The sequence below is a fragment of the Martes martes genome (genome assembly GCF_963455335.1).
Source record: "Martes martes genome assembly, chromosome: 10".
NCBI classification, from domain to species: domain Eukaryota; kingdom Metazoa; phylum Chordata; class Mammalia; order Carnivora; family Mustelidae; genus Martes; species Martes martes.
The window spans coordinates 11,854,455-11,873,876 of record NC_137898.1 but is presented as its reverse complement, the minus strand read 5'-3'; the positions used below and the strand labels follow the sequence as shown (position 1 = coordinate 11,873,876).

At 52.5% G+C, this 19,422-nt stretch overlaps 1 protein-coding gene across 1 annotated transcript in view; it reads left to right on the top strand.

Annotated features, from left to right (window-relative positions):
* DTX4 (deltex E3 ubiquitin ligase 4) overlaps window positions 1-19,422 on the top strand; it is a gene marked incomplete at both ends in the record, with an annotated part of 32,304 nt that overhangs the window by 9,433 nt on the left and 3,449 nt on the right. Inside the window, 6 exons of the mRNA XM_080816500.1 lie at window positions 5,884-5,945; window positions 6,289-6,450; window positions 8,466-8,527; window positions 9,335-9,487; window positions 12,599-12,760; window positions 18,408-18,497. Coding sequence (XP_080672626.1) covers window positions 5,884-5,945; window positions 6,289-6,450; window positions 8,466-8,527; window positions 9,335-9,487; window positions 12,599-12,760; window positions 18,408-18,497 — 691 coding nt within the window. The remainder of the gene's footprint in view (window positions 1-5,883; window positions 5,946-6,288; window positions 6,451-8,465; window positions 8,528-9,334; window positions 9,488-12,598; window positions 12,761-18,407; window positions 18,498-19,422) is intronic.

Sequence of the window (19,422 nt, the reverse complement as noted above, 5' to 3'; positions counted from 1 at the left end):
TCCCACCAGAATCTGGTCTGGGGGCTTTATCACCTTATTTAATCCTTACAGCGCATCTTTGAAGTAGGCATTTTGATCCATTTCACCCGTGAAGAAACCAGAGGTTCCCTTGCTGAACGGCACAGAGCGTTCATTGGCTGAGACCAGGATTCAAGCTTTGGGAAGTCTGACAGTCAGAGCCCTCCTGTTCTTTTTTTTTCCCCAAAGATCTTATTTATTTATTTGAAAGACAGAGATCACAAGTGGGCAGAGCAGCAGGCAGAGAGAGAGGAAGGGAAGCAGGCTCCCTGCTGAGCAGAGAGCCCGATACAGGGACTCAATAACAGGACCCTGGGGTCATGACCTGAGCCGAAGGCAGAGGCTTCACCCACTGAGCCACCCAGATGCCCCCAGCCCTTCTGTTCTGACTCCGCCAGCTGCTTCTCTGTCAAGCACACCCCACAGTGCCCAGCATACAGTAGGCGCCAAATGCAGTTAGCCCCTTTCCTCGGAAACTGGAGGGCTCACTCCAGATTGGAAATAATAGCACATCTTTGGCAAGTACTTCCTATGTGTGCCAGGCACTTTCTGTGCATTGCCTTCGTACTTCCTGGGCCAGGCTGGTGTCGTCGTGGGTTCTGCGATCCCCGTGGTCTTCCTGATCTTCAAATGCGAGACCCCCAGGTCCCTGTGGTGCTCACCGCCGTTGCCTGCCAGCTCCTGGTTTCTGGTGAGATGGGCCTCTCACACCGGCCCGCTCTTCCCTTTTTCCAGAAGGGCCTCGCCCTGCGTGTGACCCCTGAGCCCCAGACGGGCATGGGGGTTTGCAGTGAGGTTGAACACCAGAGTGTAAACCTCAGGCTGCCCAGAGGAGGCTCCCAGCACCGGGAGGAAAGAGGAGGAGGGGGGCTGCAGAAGGAGAGGCCCAGCCCTCACTCCAGCCCCTGAACGAAGCCACAGTCTCTGCAAGCTCCAGTTTCCTCGTGCATGGGATGGGGATGGTCGGGCTCGCCTTGCCCGCCTCGTGGAGATGCTGTGGGAGCCTCCGCGAAGGGAGATCATCCCGTGAGGGTTTATCAGGTGTGCTTGCCGGTGTTATCTCATCCCCTGGCCCCGTGCGCCAAGAGTCAGGCCTGGGGCCCCAGCTCAGAATTAACTTTCCAAGGAGGGCCACACGGCTCAGGGGTCCTAGAGTGGGGGTTGGAGCCCCAGGTTTAGTCCCCTCGTCCTCTGTCCTTTTGGCTAAAGCTCAGCTCCTCGTTGTATGTGAAGGCCTTTCGTGAATGGTCAGGTGGTGGTCAGGCGCACGGATTTTCCTAAGACTACTTCTCAGCTCACAGTATTTGGGAGAGGGGAACGGGTCCCTAAATGATACCATGGGTCACTTTCTTCCCCAGGTCAGCCAGCAGCATCCCGAGGGCCCCTGACAGAGCTCCGGGGTAACTTTGAGTGGCAGAGGGAGGCTCTTGTAGTGGACGAAAAACACAGCCTCCAGAGCCTGACCGCCCCGGGCGGGAACCCGAGTTCCTTGGTCTGTAACTTGGCACAGGTTACGCTCCCTCGGTCTTCAGTTTATTTATCTGCGAAATAGGAGAGTAATAGTATCTCCCTTCTCAGAGCTGTCACAAGACTTCAATGAAATACTCAGTGTCTAGGTGGGGCACAGTGCGTGGCCCATAGGAAGCGTCTGGCCCGGGTTCGCTGCCCATGTTCGCACGTATCTATCGAAGGTCGTTGTTGAAGTCAGAGCTGAGCGGAGCCGAACGTCCCGCCTCATTTCTGGAGCCCGTGGCAAATACCAAGCGACCCCACGCCGTAACCGAGCCAAAGGACCCCCAGATCACTTTAAATCTCACCCAGGGAACTGGCGGCTCTTTATCTGTCTGCTTTATTCCCCCTGTCTGCCCGTGGAATTGGAGCGAGAGAATGAGGCGGAGGTCCGGGCAGAGCCTTTTCAAAAGGGCTATAGAAACAAGCTTTTCTCTCGGCTCTGTTTTTCCTGAGAGGGGAGGCCCCGCCCTACCCTCCTATCTTCCAGCCCTTTCCTTTCTTTACCTCTTACCACCACCCTCACCCCCCACCACCATCTTGTCCTCCAGTCTTTCTTGGCCATTTAATTAGCGTGCTTATTCCCTTTGTGCGGCACTGCCGTCGACCTTCTGTCGTGGAATGCCCCTTCCCCTCCTCTCCCTGTCCGTGAGCTCTTCAAGCAACTTTCCCACGGAAAAGAGGAAGACCAGGGAGGGCGGGAGAGGTGGGCTGAAGAGAAGGGTTTGCGGGGAACAAAAGACCCTGTGAATTATTCAGAGACACAAGCAGGGGGTTTCTAAAGAGAAGAGGGGGGGCTGCGGAGTGGGGGGCAGGAGTCGCCCCTCTGGCCCTCTTCTCCAGAATGGAGGCTTCTCTATCTCCGGCGAGACTTTGGTTGCTGGAGAGACAAGACCATTGTCCGGCCTAAGGATTCCTGGGTCGGCTCACAACTCACACCCCCACCCCCCGCCCCCCAAACACTACTTCTCACCATGGTATCTGCAGAGCTTTTCTCCTGCCATCAGCCCCCTCCTTCTGCCACCTTGCCAGCTCTTCTCTTTTCTTAGTTTTGTGCTTGAGAGACAGAAATGGAAACTGAGAACAGCCCAGCGGAATGGGGGAGGGTGTCTTCAGATGGTTAGGCCAGACAGCACTGGCCTGAACGGTGTGAGACGCACGCCTGTTGCTGGGTTGCTGATTTCTGGAAGGAGGGCTCAGGCATAGACAGCTGGGGCCCCAGCAGGCTGTGACCGGTGGGGACGACATGGGCTACCTCCATGGTTTCCATTTTAACCAGTCACCACCGTGGGGGAGGGTCTTACCAGCTGCAGTCAACTCAAGGATTCGAAGCATTGCCCACCTCTCAACTTTACACCGTACCCTCCATGTCCTCCAGAATCTCAGAAGACTGGAGGATTTCAGCAGGAAAAGGCTTTACGGAGCCCAACTTCCTCTTACAGTTGGGAAACCAATATGTAAATAACCACCCAATTTGCACAGGGCTTGCCTGTTTACAGAGCATTTGACCTAGATCCTCCCAGGGACCCTGTGGATGGAGAGGTAGGGTGCCCCGTTATTGGGTGTGGTGACTCAGACGCGGTCAGAGAAGTGCAAGGAGGCTGTGCGACTCTCCCAGAGGCCCAAATCCACTGTGCCAAGCTGGACGAGAACGCAGGTTTCCTAACCTCTGCTCAGGGCGCCTCCACGGTTCCCTTCTGCATTCCGTAAACAGATACCCCCCTCCCCCAGATTGCTTCCACCATCCAGAGCCAGCTGACACATTGTCCCTTTCCTGGAATGGCAGGGACACCGCCTCTCCCACAGTACTGCCCAGAGTCGGGGTCCTCAGGTAGACCCTCCCTCTCTTCAGGCCTGGCCCCCTCCCCGGGTCCTTGGGCTGCCCAGGGTGTGTGCTCTGGGGATTGGACTCCTTCCTGGTTAACCAGATTGGGTGTGGAAACCTGCCAGTCCAGTTTGTGGGAACAAAGGTGGCTTTTGTCACCCAGATCACAGCTACTTATCAGCTGGAGAGGGGGGCCTGGGAGCTGGTAGGGGGAAGGCAGGTGCGCGGCTGGAATGGGAGCGCTGCCCCCTGGTGGGGAGCTGGGGAATGGGCACAGGCCGCTGGCCCTTCCCTCCAGGTCTCCAGGCCTGCCCAGGCGATGCCAGTCTGCCCAGGTGGGGGGGGGACCCAGGGCTTAGGCAGCTGCCGTGCTCTTAAGCACTGAGGCAGGGAATCCTCAAGTCTCCCCCACCCCCACCCCGCCCCCGGCATCTGCTAACTCCAGACCCTCACAGGGTCACGGGTAAGGTGATCGAGGCTCAGAAAAAACTGAGGGAGGTCATGAGGCGTTACTGGCAGGGTTGGGACTCGAACCTGGTTTTCCTGAGTCCTGTCCACCCTACCATGCCTGGTCCTGTGGGGCAGGTCACAGAGTCCAAAAGCAAGGTTGGGCCTCTTTTCCTGGCTGACGTTCCTTTGTGTTGAATTCAGCCTTCCCCTCCCCCCACGTGGGTTTGTTTTATCCTGGGGGAAGAGTAGCCTGTTGAGACACAAACATTCCCACATCTGTTCTTTCACGTCCTTCTCACAGCCCCAGCACACATGTCACGGTCCCAGGAAGGGACAGGGACCCCCGGAAGACTCAGCCGGGGAAGCACCCATCTCTGGGGGTGGGGGACGGACAGACAGACCCTCTGCTCAGCCCCGTGCCGACTCCTCTGTCTTAGTCGTGGGTTTATTCCCTACGCTCTCTGCGCTCCCATGTTCTCTGTCTGCACTGTGGGGTGATAGAAGGTTTGCACAGACCCGAGACACAGCAGGGCACAGCAGGGTGAGTGGCTCCAACAGGGGCCTCTGGAGCCAGACTTCCTGGGTGTGAATACACAACTGTGTGGCGTCCACCAAACTCGCTTAGCCTCCCTGTGCCTGAGCCTCCTTGCCTAATAAAATGAGGCCGATGATCATAGCACCTCTTGTGTAGGTTGTCGGAAGTCTTGGATGGATTTCTACACAGTGAGCCCTTACGGCTGTGACAGGTACCAGGTGGGCTCTGTGCCTGCCCGCCATGACCGCCCAAGGGTGAAGGGCCACGGGCTGCCTTGCTCACGGCTGCATCCCCAGGCTCCAGCAGAACGTCCCGCACAAAGTAGGGCTCACTATGAATGGGCAAACAAACAAATAATAAACAATATAAAGACCCAAGGGAACATGGCCTCCCCCCCTCCTGTTTCCCCAGCACAACCCTGCACCCACAGCAGAACCGCTGGCTCCTGGAGTCATCTGTGACCCAGGCCATGCTTCTCCCAGCCCACTTTCCTTTCCGAGCCCAGCTGTAGAAGCCTGGGTGGCGGTGGGGGGGTGGGGGGAGAGGGGGTGGGATGGCGCAATACCCGGCCCCCCGTGTCCCATATTTCTCTATTCGGCATCGTGGGAGGCCTTGCCTTTCCCAGGCAGCTGTGCGGACTCCTCTCAGCCTGGCTCGGGTTTCTGGGGAGAAGGACAGAAAGAGGAGGAGGCTTTGCTTGATATTTAGATTTCTCAGGGAAAAGGAGGGGTGACAGCTGTTGGAGCAGTGGTTTCCCAGTGTTGGGCTGGGACGGGTTGGGACTGCAGGACTGCCCCATCTCAGCCAAAGCTAGTGAGAATGCAGGTTCCTGGGCCCCACTGGTGGGAGTTCTGATTCAGGCCCGGGGCTCTGTCTTCTTAACTGCTTCTTGGGTGACTCTAACGTACGCCCAGGTTTGAACTTGCTGCTTTATCATTTGGTCAACCAATACTCACGGAAGGCCTGCTAGTGTCAGGTTCTGAATGAAACAAAGATATTTGCCCTCACAGAGCTTTGATTCTGGAAGGGGAGGTAGTAAGGCAACAACTTATTTTTTAAAAAATCGTAAGTTCCACGAAAAAAATAGAGTAAGGTAAGAAGGATTGAGGTGGGACGGGAGGAGTGAGTCACAGTATTAAACGAGATGGTCTTAGATTTTAAAGGTAACACTTCTGGTGATGCCTGGCTCAGTTGGATGAGCATCTGACTCTTGATTTCAGCTCAGGTCATGATCTCAGGGTGCTGGAATCGAGTCCCATGTCGGACTCCACACTTCGCGGGGAGTCTGCTTGAGATTCTCTGTCTCCCTCTCCCTATGCCCCTGCCCCTCCCACAAATAAATCAATAGAATCTTTAAAAATAAATAAATAAATAAAGGTAACCCTTCTGTTTGTGGTGCTAAGAATGGACTCTGCCTTGAATAGGGATATGTAGTTTCAGTATAAAAGGGGAACCCCCCTCAGTGGGTGAATTTTGGGGGTTCGAACACTGACCCATTTTGTGCCGCTTGTCAAGACCATAATGTACCCGCTCTTGCCTCCCACAGGGTCCCCACCGTCCCGGTGAAAAACCTAAATGGGACCAGTCCTGTGAACCCTGCCTTGGCAGGTAAGAGAGACCCTGGGCTGCCCTTGCTCAGGGCAGAAAAAGGAAGCAGGAACGTCGGTAGAGGGCATTTATAAAAGAGAAAGAATTAAAGTGAATAAGGGTTTTAGGAGTGAGGCCGGCAGGGCAGGAAGAGTGTGGGGAGAACCGATTGTTAAAAGCAAAGCATGCTGTTGAAGGTGAGTGAATGCATGTATTTCTGGGGAAAACTTCGAGGAAGGGGAGGTGGAGAATAAGTGAGTTCTGAGAACTCTGCTGGGAAGCAGAGTGTAGGTTTTTGGGGAGGGCGGCTTATGGGATGCTGGGAGTTAACTCTGCCGTCCTTCCTCACGCCCTACCCTTCCAGGAATCACTGGGATTCTCATGAGCGCCGCGGGGCTGCCTGTGTGTCTCACCAGGCCCCCGAAGCTGGTCCTGCACCCACCCCCGGTGAGCAAGAGTGAAATCAAATCCATCCCAGGGGTTTCCAACACGAGCCGCAAGACGACCAAAAAACAAGCCAAGAAAGGTATCGGCTTCCTTGTCTTATGGAGTAGGGGAGTCAACGGTTCGGGCCCCAGCCTGGGCTTGGCCGCCATCACTGAAGGTCACACCCATGGCTTCACCCTCTGTGCCTTTGCTTCTGCCTCTGCTAAGTGGGCCCAACTGGTACCCGTCCCAATGACCGTACCCAAGGTGGGCTGTGTACGAATCAGATGGAGACACTTTCAGAAGGATAAAAACGCAGCACAGAAAGAGAGAAGCATAAAACCACGAGGTGTGACACAGAGGAAAATCGCCCTGGCCCTGGCCCCCAAGCAGACTGGGTTCAAACCCCGACTTTGCCACTGCAAGTCGTGTGGCTGCAGAGAGCCTGTTTTCATACCTTTACGATGGGGTGACCGTGCTCAGAACCAGTACGGGGCAGGGGTGTGCCGGGTTGCATCCATGCCAGCCAGGGACGAGCCACTGTCCTGTGTCCCTCTAGAGCCCCTAGAACCGTGCGAACCGTACTTCAGGGCCTCCCTCCGGCCAGTGTGCAATCCCGCCCCTAGTGGGACCTGTACCTACACGCGCGCCAAAGGACGCCGTCCCAGCTCCGCGGCTGGTCTTTCCGGCTGCGGTACTGGCTGTGACATGTTTTGACCATCACCCTAAGCCCCCAGCTGACAACCTTGTTTCGAAGTTCCAGTGGGATCTCACCTACATTGTAACTCGGCCCAGGGGCCCGGCAAGTAATGGGCTCTCAGTTAATAGAAGCTTAATTCTTAGAAGTAGGGTAGTGGGAAGGAAGGGCCTGCATCCCGGCTTTTGACAGTTGCACAATCCGCTCCCTCAAATTCTTGTCCTACTTCTCTGCTCCATCAAAAGTTCTCTACTTAAATGGACTCGATTGCCTTGTTCGTCGTCTGATAGGAAATGACAGGATTTCACACTGTCGTGGTCCTCCTGTGATTAATTTTTTTAAAGATTTTTTTTTTTTTAATTTATTGGACAGAGAGAGACCCAGCTAGAGAGGGAACACAAGCCAGGGGGTGGGAGAGGGAGAAGTAGGCTCCCCGCCGAGCAGGGAGCCCGATATGGGGCTCGATCCCAGGACCCGGGGATCATGCCCCGAGCCGAAGGCAGACGCTTAACAACTGAGCCACGCAGGCGCCCCTCGTCCTGTGATTATTAATAGCGCACGTTGGACCCTTCGCTGGAAAGGCGCTAAAGGACTCTGGGTCCATTCGCTCACCGGATTGTCAAAGCAACCCTCTGAGCTGGTGCTGTTGCTTTTTCCTGTTTTAAATTAGGGGAGAAAACAGAAGCTCAGAGCGGCTCCGACAGGTAGGTGCCCAGGGAGGCACGGACCCTTTTGAAGACGTGTCGTCCTGCCTCCTAGTCCCGTCCCCAGAGAAACCTCCAGAGTCATGGGAAGCTGGCAGGATGCTTGCCCGCCGCCGGGCTCTCTCTGCTGGCAGCCGCAGCACCGCCAGCGGCCAGGGAACAGGATCCCGAAGCTGCGGGCATCACTTCCTGCTTTCCCATGAAAATAACGTGACTCTGACACCACATTATAGATCGAGACAGTACTTAGCACGTTGTGAAAGGAGAAAGTGATAAGCCTACAGCATGGGTTTTTTTTTTTTTTCTTTTTTAACGCGTAACAGTTTACACAGTGCCTTCGGCTGTGTTCTCACCGTATCGTTGGGGGCCTGCCCAGGCTCTGATTATATGGAAGAGAAACCCACTCAAATAACCGATCTCAGGCAAAACCCGGGTTTGTTGAAAATAGGCCCCGGGGGATGTCAGGGAGAAGACTGCTGGAGGTAAGGACAGGCAGGAACACCTCCCACCGCCTCAGACATCCCCAGTCTCTCTCTCTCCTCCATCTGCTGATTCCCTTTCAGGGTCTTATACCTGATCATTGAAGAATGAGTTCCTGCCCTTTCCTGCTTGGATCCTGGCTGACAGCCCCTGTCTGGCAAACTCCTCTTGACAGGGCTGTTTGATCCCTTATCTCTATCTCGGTGGCCCACCAACCGTCGTGTCCCCCCACAGGTAAAACCCCGGAAGAAGTGTTGAAGAAGTACTTGCAGAAAGTCCGGCATCCCCCGGATGAGGTGAGTGCAGGGGGAGCAGGGCCGGACTCACCCGCCAGCATTTCCCCTGCTGGAGTTTTCCTCAGGATGCGGTGGGAGCAGCTGACCGGCTGTGTCCTGACGGGCACAGAGCCGCTCAGAGCTAATCCAAGGTTGGTGGTCCGGGGCTGCAGACGTCCCCTGCCCCTCCCCCACCCCCCGACTCCACTCAGCAAAGAGCTCATTGATTGAGTCTAATCTACCTTTCCATTAATAGTCTGAATACAAGATGAATGCTATGATAAGCTATGGGAGCCGACTTTTCAGTGGGTTTGATGTAGATTGGTGGTTCTCAGCCAGAGGGGATTTTGCGTGTCTGGAGGGGAGGGGCAGTGCTTGTGGGCACAGGCCAAGGATACCGAACACCCACCGGTGCCCAGGACAGCCCGTTCAAGGAAGAATGCTCCAACCCCAAATGCCAATAATGCCGAAGTTGAGAAATCCTCTTGTGGACTTATTTAAATACCCCTCTGGTACACTTGAGGTATAATTCCTTTGCAAACGTTCAGCTTAAAGGGGTCTATGGGCAAGAGTCTGTTTCCTCCTATAGTTTTGGGGGTGAGCCCTGGGAGCACGGACCGATGCCAACAATTACTGGAAGAATTGTTCTGTCGTGTAAAGTGAGATAAAGCTGTATTTAGATTCCCAAAAGCATGTTCGTCTATACCTTGGTTTGTGGGTTTTCTAGAAGAACAGCGGGGACAGCTGCTGGACCTCACTGTGAGGTGCTCCGGCTTCCAGGCCGGTGAGAGCTGATGGTCTCTCTGCCCTGTCCCCTCCCACCCTCAGGACTGCACCATCTGCATGGAGCGCCTCACGGCCCCCTCAGGCTACAAGGGCCTACAGCCGACGGTCAAGCCTGAGCTGGTGGGCAAGCTGTCTAGATGCGGCCACATCTACCACATCTACTGCCTGGTCGCCATGTACAACAACGGCAACAAGGTTAGCACCGGCCCATGGGGCACCTGCCACCTCCCCTGCTGGGCCCCTTTGGGGTTGTGCCCAGGTGATCGGCGGAGTGGGGGGCGTCTCGGCTGTTCTCAGGAGCGTCAGGCCTCCACGAAATGATAACCTGTCTTAGGCAACTGCCCCCACTCTCTACACTGGGTGTGATGGTCTGAGAGGTGTAGACTTCCAGTCCCTGAAGGTTCTTGAGGTTGGGGGGAGAGAGATGGGGGGGGTGGAGGAGGGGAGGTGTCCGTGGTACACTACCAGTGTAGACGGATTTCCCGAAATTACCCGTCCTTCTCTAGGGCTAGTGATTTTCAGTTACAGTTCGTTTTCTATGGACAATTTCAAAACACCCTCAATTGCCCCCTCAGAGACATTAGGGAGACTGTTGCCAAAGTATTCCTGCTAGGCCCTTCGAACCCTCCTGTTGGAGGAGGGGAAGGCCATTTGTTTGTTTATTTCTAAGATTTTATTTCTTCATTTGAGAGTGCACACGCAAGAGAGAGAGAGAGAGAGAGAGCACGCACGCACACTAGGAGGAGGGCAGAGGGAGAAGCAGACTTCCCCGCTGAGTCGGAAGCCTGACGTGGAGCTTGATCCCGGGACACTGGGATCATGACCTGAGCTGAAGGCAGACGCCCGGCCATCTGAGCCACCCAAGCACGCCATGGGAAGGCCGTTTGTGATGCTCGTCTTGTCCATTGTTGATGATGGAGTGCTATTCCTTTATGAAGCTGGTCCCCAGGAATCTGGGAGTCTCCTTAGATGATAACTCTCTCTTACACTGTCCGAGCTTTTACGAAGCCACTGACTTTTCTCCTGTTCTTTGCTGTGCCACAATAACCATCCCTCCCTCATCTCCATGAATTCAAATCCTACTTGCTTCTCCAGACCGGCTCAGACGGCATCAGAGTCTGAGATTTCCCTGATATCTCCAGCTTCTCACTCATCCCCCACCCCCCGAAAAAACTCTGGCTTTGGGAGGCTGTTCTGGGCTTCTCTTGCTGTGGGAAAAAGTAGAGGCAAGAGAGGTAGCAGACCCAAGCTTGACCTGGTTTAGCAACTGGATGACCTTGGGCAAGATTTTCCATCTCTCTGAGATTTCATTTTCCACCTGGAAATGGAGATAAAACAATACCTAGTGTACAGGGTATTACCACCATTATTATTCAAATTGATATCTCCTTGATATGATAGCTGTAATTTTTCCCTTCATCTTTATATAGCCTGGGATTTAAGTTCCCATAGTGCTGACCTTGGGATCTTTGTCTGAGTCAGTCATTGATGGATGATGCCTGTCCAGTCTGGTGCTCAACTTCCTGACCCTAGGTTAGGAAGTTTCATTGGGACTTTGCATTTTAAGGGGTTATTCTGGATTTAAAGGGGTTTTCTAGCACATTGATTCCCTCTTTGGTGTCTGTTTTCAAGAATAATCCAGCACCTTTTTGTATTTATTTCCACAGTGCTTCAGAAATATGCCTCAAGACACTATCCTTCATTCTTTTAGCACTAATACTTTGAAGCATGCATTTAAAATTTTCTTTGCACAGAAGATGGAACAAAAGGAACCAGAGAGAAATGAAGCGATTCTGCGAGAGCAGAGAGCGGGACCCTGGGCTCTTGACCCCAAGCCTTGGGTTCCCATCCATCCATCGCATGAAGGAAACTTCTCCATCATCCTCAATACAAGTTATTCTTTTAAATTCTTGGAACTTCCTTTGAAAAGTCCCTAGATAGCTTCGCAGAGGATCTCAGTCCTAAGATGCTGCAGATGTCCTGGAGAGCTCCTCTCCCAGCTGCGCAACAGCCCTTTCTGCACACATTGCTCCCTGCTCACGTCTTCCTTCTCACCCACTCTCTTCTGGAAAGCCTGGGAACACGGCTCCTCCCACCCACACAGGCCAAGCCCCACTGGGTCCCCTTGTGAAGCCAGGGCCCCTTATATCTCTGCATCCAGAGTCTGGCCCTGCCCCCCACCACAGCCACCGAGGTGCTATGCAGAGCTGGGGGTTTTACACACACCGGCCGGGGCCCTCACCTTCAGCTGTGCTGAGCCTCAGTTTTCCTCTCTGTTAAAGGGACTCATTTGTTAAGGCTAATAATAATAATAAGGCTAATGTTCCTTTTCAGTCGCTCTCAGGCGAGGGCTAAGTGAAACAAGATATAAACTCTGTTGTAAGGTATAAAATGCTATAATTAACGACTCGTTCCTTCCTTCCCTGTGTGGGCAGACCTTATCCTCCCTCCTTTAAAGCCAATTCACAGCTGTTTTTCAGGGACCATTTCCTTAAAAGTTAGCTTCATCTACTCCAGCACATGGCGCCCACTTTCTCTTCTCAGAGCAATGGTTTGCAAACCTGGAGGAGCCTTAGACTCGGCACAGAGATCATATAAGCACAAATAACATTTAGATACACCTCTTCATGGTGTATAACCTTCCTGTGGGTTATCTAATGTAATCCTTCCAACAACCTGGTGAGATAGATACTATTATCTTCTTGTTTTGTAAAAAAAAAAAAAAAAGAAAGAAAGAAAATACAAAAAAGCAAAAAAACAAAAAACAAGACCCAGAGAGGTTAATTAATTTGTCCAAGGTCACACAGCAGGTGGATGGCTGAGCTGAGAATCAAATCCTGGCAGTTTGATTTCAGAGTTCTTACTCTTTTTTTTCTTCTTCTTTTTTTTTTAATTTAATTTTTTCACTCTTAACTGCTGTGCTCTGTAGCCAGTCCCCCACCCCTGACCAATCCAACTCGGTGTCCTGGGGTGGGGTCCAGACATCTTTATTTCTAGCAAGCTCTTCAGGGGGTGGTGATGCTTGGCTGTTTGGCAGTGGCTGCCCCCTAGTGCTTCGTTGTCCGTCCCGCTCGTTTGGTACTTAGCGGTTAAATAATGACTTAACCTGCCCGCAGGAGCTGGTCTCCCTTGCAAGGGTGGGGTCTCTCTTACAGGTCCCTTAGCAGGGAGCTGAGTTGTGGAATTGACTTATTTCGGTACATTTTGTTCCCCGGACCCTTTATCTTTGTTTCCTTCCAGCGTTAGGCGGGGAGGTTGGTACCCAAACTGATTCCCAATCGGGCTGTTCCTGCCTTGTCCCCTCAGGATGGGAGTCTGCAGTGCCCAACCTGTAAGACCATCTATGGAGTGAAGACAGGCACTCAGCCCCCGGGGAAGATGGAATACCACCTCATCCCCCACTCCCTGCCCGGCCATCCCGACTGCAAGACCATTCGGATCATCTACAGCATTCCTCCTGGCATTCAGGTGCGCTCACTCTTGGCTGCTGGCGGGCTTTGTTTTGTTTTGTTTTGTTTAGGTTTGTATGTTGGCAGATGATATGTGTGTCTTAATCTGTTCAGGCCACTGTACCAAAACACCACAGACTGGGTGGCTTTGGAACAACAGGAAGTTATTTCTCACAGTTCTGGAGTCTGGGAAGTCCAAGGTCGAGGTGCCGGCAGATTTACTGTCTGGGGACGCCTGGGTGGCTCAGTTGGTTAGGGGACTGCCTTGGGCTTAGGTCATGATCCCAGAGTCCCGAGATCGAGTCCCGTATGAGGGTCCCAGCTCAGCAAGGGAGTCCGCTTCTCCCTCTGACCTTCTCCACTCTCGTGTTCTCTCAAAGAAATATAATCTTAAAAAAAATGATTCACCGTCTGGTAAGGGCCTGCCTCCTAGTTCATAGATGTCTTTTTGCTGTGTCCTTATGGCATGAAGGTCAGGGAGCTCTCTGGGGTCTCTTTCAGGAGGGCAATGATGTCTTTCGGGAGGATTCACCTTATCATCCCCTGCCCCCCCCCACCAAGGTCCTTCCTCCAAAAAATACCATCACCTTCGGGGTTAGATTTCAACCCATTAATTTTGGAGGGACACAGTCTTTCAGTCTACAGCACTCCATCCCTCTCTGTCCTTGCGTGCAAAAGGCGTTCTAGTCCAGTGAGTTAAGACTCACTCCAGCATCAGCTTGAAAGTCTAAATCCAAGGTCTGGCCTACAGACCATGTAGACCAGAGGTGGGAGAGACCCCATGTACAAGTTCCTCTCCAGCTGGGAACCCGTGAAACCGAACAGGTTATGTCATGGAGCCCCCAGGACCTGGATTGGTGCCCTTGTGAATAAAGCCCCCAGGGACTCCTCCCCCACCCCTTGCCACATGGAGGCCACAGGGAGAAGACAGACGCCTGTGAACCAAGAAGGGAGCACTCAGTAGACACTGGGTCTTTTGGTCCTCGGGCTTCCCAGCCTCCAGAACTGTGAGAAATACACGTCTGTTGTTTAAGCTGCCCTGTCTGTGGTATTTGGTTAGAGCAGCCCAAGAGGGCTAAGATAATTTTATACTATGAAAAGTTTCCTTTCTCCCATCGACACGGTCTCATCCCCTGCCCCCAACCTTCCACCGTTGTGCTTACTTTCTTATGTGTCTCCCGGCTTTCTCTCTGTCTGCACAGCGAAGATGGTTTCCATCCCATCCATCCGTACACAAAAGATGACATATGAGACACACTGTTCTGCACTCTGCATTTTTCAATTAAAATATAGTTTGTAGATCTTCCCTTGTCAGTATATCTTCCTCGTTCCTTCTTCGCTCTGGGTGATAATCCATCATATAAATGTACCATAATTTATATTCAGCGGTCTCCATTTGATGGGCATATGGATTGTTTCCAGTCTTTTACTACAACAAATAATGCCGTAGGGAATAACCTTGTATGCCTGTGAGTATATCTGTAGAATAATTTTCCAGAAGCAGAATTTTTTTTGTCAAATCGTATTTGCATATAATATTTGATAGATGTTCCCTGCCTTTGATTTTTGGGGACACTTCTCTCCTCTTTTGATTCTTTGAGAGATAGTCTTAAGGAGCAAATTGAACAATATTCCTGCCAGTAAATACAAATGCGTTCCTTCCTTCACACGCTGAAGATTTTCCTAAACGATCTAGGGTACTTACTGGATTCATTTATTGGGCAAATATTTATTAGTTCACTCTTCCTTCCTCCCTCCTCCTTGCCTTCTTCCATTTTGTCTCTCTCTCTCTCTTTTTTTTTAAGATTTTATTTATTTATTTGAGTGAGAGAAAGAGAGAGCATGAGCAGGGGGAGGGGCAGAGGGAGAGGGAGAAGCAGACTTCCTGCTGAGCAGGGAGTCCTGGTGCGGGGCTTGATCCTGGGACCCCGAGATCAGGACGTGAGCCGAAGGCAGACACTTAACCGATTGAGCCACCCAGGCGCCCCTGTCTCTTATTTAACAAATACTGGAAGATGGATGATGGGCCAGGTGCTTTCTAGGTGCTGGAGAAACAATGGTGAACAAGACGGACAGTCCTTGCTCCCCTGATGTCCCCACTGTAGGGGGATGAGGAAGACAGCACAGATGCACAACCAAGTTTCTTCCAACTGATGATAAGTCACGTGGAAGAAATAAAACGGGGGTGGGGTGGGGTGATGATAGTCTGTAAAAGAATTGAATAAAAACCTTACCAGCCAGTCTGGGAAAATCACTAAACCGTAGAGCCAAGCACGGTGTGCACCGATAAATGCTGTGGGAGGCCACACAGGGTGTCCAAAGTCTGGCAGGCCTGGGTTCTGACCGATGGCTGGCTCCTTATTGGCTGGGACTTTGGGTGACCACTTGGCCTTTCTGAGCTCAGCTGTACAGCTGGGAACCCCCTGTGCACGTTGTGGTCTTGGGCACAGGGCTCCTGCCTGTGCTGAGTGCCTAGTCACCGGTGTTAGCTGAAGATGCTGCTTGTCATAAGGAAGAGGGCTTATGTCTGTCTGTCTGTCTGGGAGGGCTGGGAGGAGAATTTCCGGTGCAGGGCTCATGGTAGTAGGGCCCTAAGAGCCATGAAGGAATGGAAAGCATTGGTAGTGGGAGGACACAGCGGGGCTGTAGCGGAGAGGCGTTGGAGGCCCACAAGGAAGAGCTTAGTTTGGGGCTTACGACTTGCATAGGTGGGATGGGAGGAGGGCGCGAGAAGAATGGAGACGACCTCACCCTGAAGGAGGACCGCGGCCAGGCCGAGGGAGGACGCCAGTCTGTGTACTTGCCAGGCTGTGGGGAGCCCTGGGAGGCTGCTGGGCATGACTAGCATGATGGGAAGTTGTGCCGTTGGGAATGCAGTTCAGGAAGGCCAGCCCGGCAGCAGAAGTTAGCGGCTGCTCCGGTCCTGGGGCCCGAACACGGGAGGCGCTGGGGCCCGGCCAGCCGTGGTGGCAAGTAGAACGGGCTGAAGCGGGGCGGGGGTCGGGGGGGCAACTATCTCACAGGAGGCTCTTTTCCCGGCCTCCGGGATTGAAGAACGGAGAGGTGGCACCAAGGGGTAGAAGGGCTCCAGGCCTGTGTCAAGGGAAATGCATCTCTCTGGGGTCAGGGCAGCTGCTAAGCCACCCCTGAGAGTCTGCAGCAGGACACCCAGGGCCACGTCTGCCCCCATCCCCAGAGACTCCCAGAGACCCCACAAGCTTGAGCTCCCATGAAGAGTGGAGAACTTGAAGCTCCGCCTTCAGAGAACGATTCCCTGGGGTAGAGACTCTGATGGGGGGGCGGGAGGCAGAGTCGTGACTGTTCCGCTTAGGGACAGGCCGGGAGCACGCAGCTTTGCTGGGTCCGAGCCAGGCAGGCGTCTGGGTTGGCCGCACGCTGGGCACATCTCAGGCCGGCGAGGCGCGGGCAGAGCCGAGGTGGGAATTGGCCCTTCCGTTTGGCAGCCTGGCCGACAAACAGCCGTGGCCGTGAGCGTATTGTAAATGCGGAATGATGTTGCATGAATACGAAACTCAGGGCTGTCAGGTCCTGCATCTCCAAGAAGACAGTGTTGCTGGGCTCAGTCCATAAGCATCTGCCTTCGGCTCAGGTCATGATCCCGGGGTCCTGGGATGGAGCCCGGCATCGGGCTCCCTGCTCAGTGGGGAGCCTGTTTCTCCCTCTCCCACTCCCTCTGCTTGTGTTCCCTCTCTCTCTGTAAAATAAATAAAATCTTTAAAATAAAAGAAGGTGGTGTTGCCTCTCTCAGGTGCCCACAGGGACCTTTCCCTTCTCCGATAGTGCACTTATGTCATTCAGTTTGTGAAACGGTAGATGATCTTGTTCCACCCCATTAATATTTTATTTATTTATTTATTTATTTAATTTTAAAAAAGATTTTATTTATTTATTTGACAGAGAGAGAGAGAGAGAGACAGCGAGAGCAGGAACATAAGCAGGGGTAGTGGGAGAGGGAGAAACAGCTTCCCGCTGAGCAGGGAGCCCGATGCGGGCCTGGGATCATGACCTGAGCGGAAGGCAGATGCTTATGGACTGAGCCACCCAGGGGCTCCTTAAAATTCTTTTTTAAATCACAGGATTTTAACATCAATTTGGAACCACATCCATTATTTAAAAAAAAAACAAAAACAAAAAAACCCCAACAAAACCAAAAGTCTGTATTTTCTTTCAGTTTTGTCATTCACGCATTCATTCACTCGTTCACTTACTTTTTTTTTTTAAAGATTTTATTTATTTATTTGACAGAGAGAGATTACAAGTAGTCAGAGAGGCAGGCAGGGAGAGAGGAGGAAGCAGGCTCCCTGCTGAGCAGGGAGCCCGATGCGGGGCTCGATCCCAGGACCCTGAGACCATGACCTGAGCCGAAGGCAGAGGCTTTAACCCACTGAGCCACGCAGGTGCCCCATCGTTCACTCATTGTTTTCAGCCAGAACTCATTTACCATTTGTATGATACCTTGTGCCAGGAGCTGCGTGGAATTATCATTATTATATTGGCTTCGTCTAGAAGGGATTTTTCGAGGGGTCCCACAGACCCTCAGGGGGTCAGAGATGCTCAGAAATTATAAGCAGACATTGGTGTGTGGATGGGGACGGGTTGGGGGAAGTATGTGCCGTGGTCCTGGAAGAAAATCCCTCTGTTTTCGTGAGTTGTTCAGGGTGTCGGTGGACGCATTCTGGACCCTGATTAGGAAGCCTGGGTTCTGGGTAAATTCTGCATCAGTTCCTTTCCCACCCAGCCCCAGGAGACTGCTTGCCTAATTGGGGTATTGGTGAAACCCCACGTTCACTGCAGCTTTATTCACAATAGCCAAGGCAGAGAAGAAACCTAAGATAAGGGTCCATCAGTGGATGAACAGATTAAAGAAGAGGATAGTACGGCCCCTGGCTTGGAGGCACTTTGGTGATTCTGAGTAGTCTGGAGGTAAACAGTTCAGTGTGCCCTAGGAAACCTGGACTTAAGTTTGGGCAAAGCCGTTGGAGGAGCCCTGTAACCTCTCTAGGCTACAGGTTTTCCTCTTTTGTAAAAGTAAACAGCCAGCATAGCTCATGGGTGATGACGATGGACATTTACCGACTCTTACTATGCACGGGGGCCAAGCACACTTAACGTTCATATTCTCCCTATTTAGCAAATGGGGAACCCACACCCCAAGAGAGGGCTCCAGCCAGCACCTCTGAGAGGTGGCAGCTCTGGGTCCAGACCCGGGTCTAAAGACTCCACTGTGCATGCGTCACACCGCTCCTGTCACAGCTTTGCGATCTGTTTCTGCCTAGACACTACGACCCTTATTATTGTCATCATTATTTGCATTTGTCACAGTCTGTGTCCCTTCATTAAAAGTATTTTGAAAACTTGGGCATCTGGATGGCTCAGTCGTTAAGTGTCTGCCTTTGGCTCCGGTCATGATCCCAGGGTCATGGGATCGAGCCCCGCATCGGGCTCCCTGCTCAGCGGGGAGTCTGCTTCTCCCTCTCCCACTCTCCCTGCTTGTGTTCCTTCTCTCTCTGTTCTCTCTCTGTCAAATAAATACAATCTTTTAAAAAAGTTTTTTGGAAAACTTGTCTACGGCCATACCCGACCCCCCCGAAGGGGCCCGATCTCGTCTGAAAACTGCCCTTGGCTGTATTTCTTTCTGCTTTCAGGGGCCAGAACACCCAAATCCCGGGAAGAGTTTCAGCGCCCGTGGCTTCCCACGACACTGCTACCTTCCAGACAGCGAGAAAGGGAGAAAAGTAAGAGTGGGCGTCTGGGTGGGGTGGGGGAGGATTTCCTTCTATGTCAGGACCCCAGGTTTTGCTTCCTGCCGTGCACAGGCTAAAAAGTGTGGGGTCTCTTTTGACTCTAAATGCACAGGGTAACTAAGGTCATATTTGAGTCAGCCATAGGTAAGGGTGGGTGTGATTAGAATTTTTTCGCTTGCAGCAGTGTGGGGGCAGGGTTTTTTCCTCTCCTGGATAATACCAGCAATAATTCGTCTATTTGAGGATCCTTTCTCTCAGGCTTTGCTGCTTATTAGCTGCTGGTCCTGGGACCAGCACCGGGGCCACACCTAGAAGCTTGGTAGAAATGCAGAACCTTGGAACCTGCTTCGTTTTAACAAGATCCCAGGTGATCTGACAGCACATTAAAGCTTCAGAGGCACTGCCCTGGGGCAGGGATCTTACTTTGGGGGAGATTACTTTTTTTTATAATGTACTTTTATATTCTATGATGGCCCCAAAAAAGCAGAGGGAAAAATCACTGGGTTTCTGGATTCCCAGTGATTCGTGGTCAGGCTTCAGTGGTTCTATAAATTATAAAGTTAGAATAAAGTTTTTATGTTCATTTTTCTGTGGCAAAGGCCAGAAAGTCATTGAATTTTCTAAAACTTCCTTAATCTCAAAAAGGTTAAGAACCATTGATCTAGGGGGGTGTTGTGCCCCTTTTTGTGGGGTGCTGGGAGGCAGCGTTGGACAAGAGGTGGATTTTATTTTATTTTTTAAGATTTTATTTTATTTATTTGTGAGAGAGAGAGAGAGCATGAGCAGGGGGAGGGGGAGGGGAGGGAATAGGAGAGGGACCGAGGGGGAGGGAGAAGCAGGCTCCCTGCTGAGCTGGGAGCCCAATGTGGGGCTCGATCCTAGGACCCTGAGATCACGACCTGAGCCGAAGGCAGGT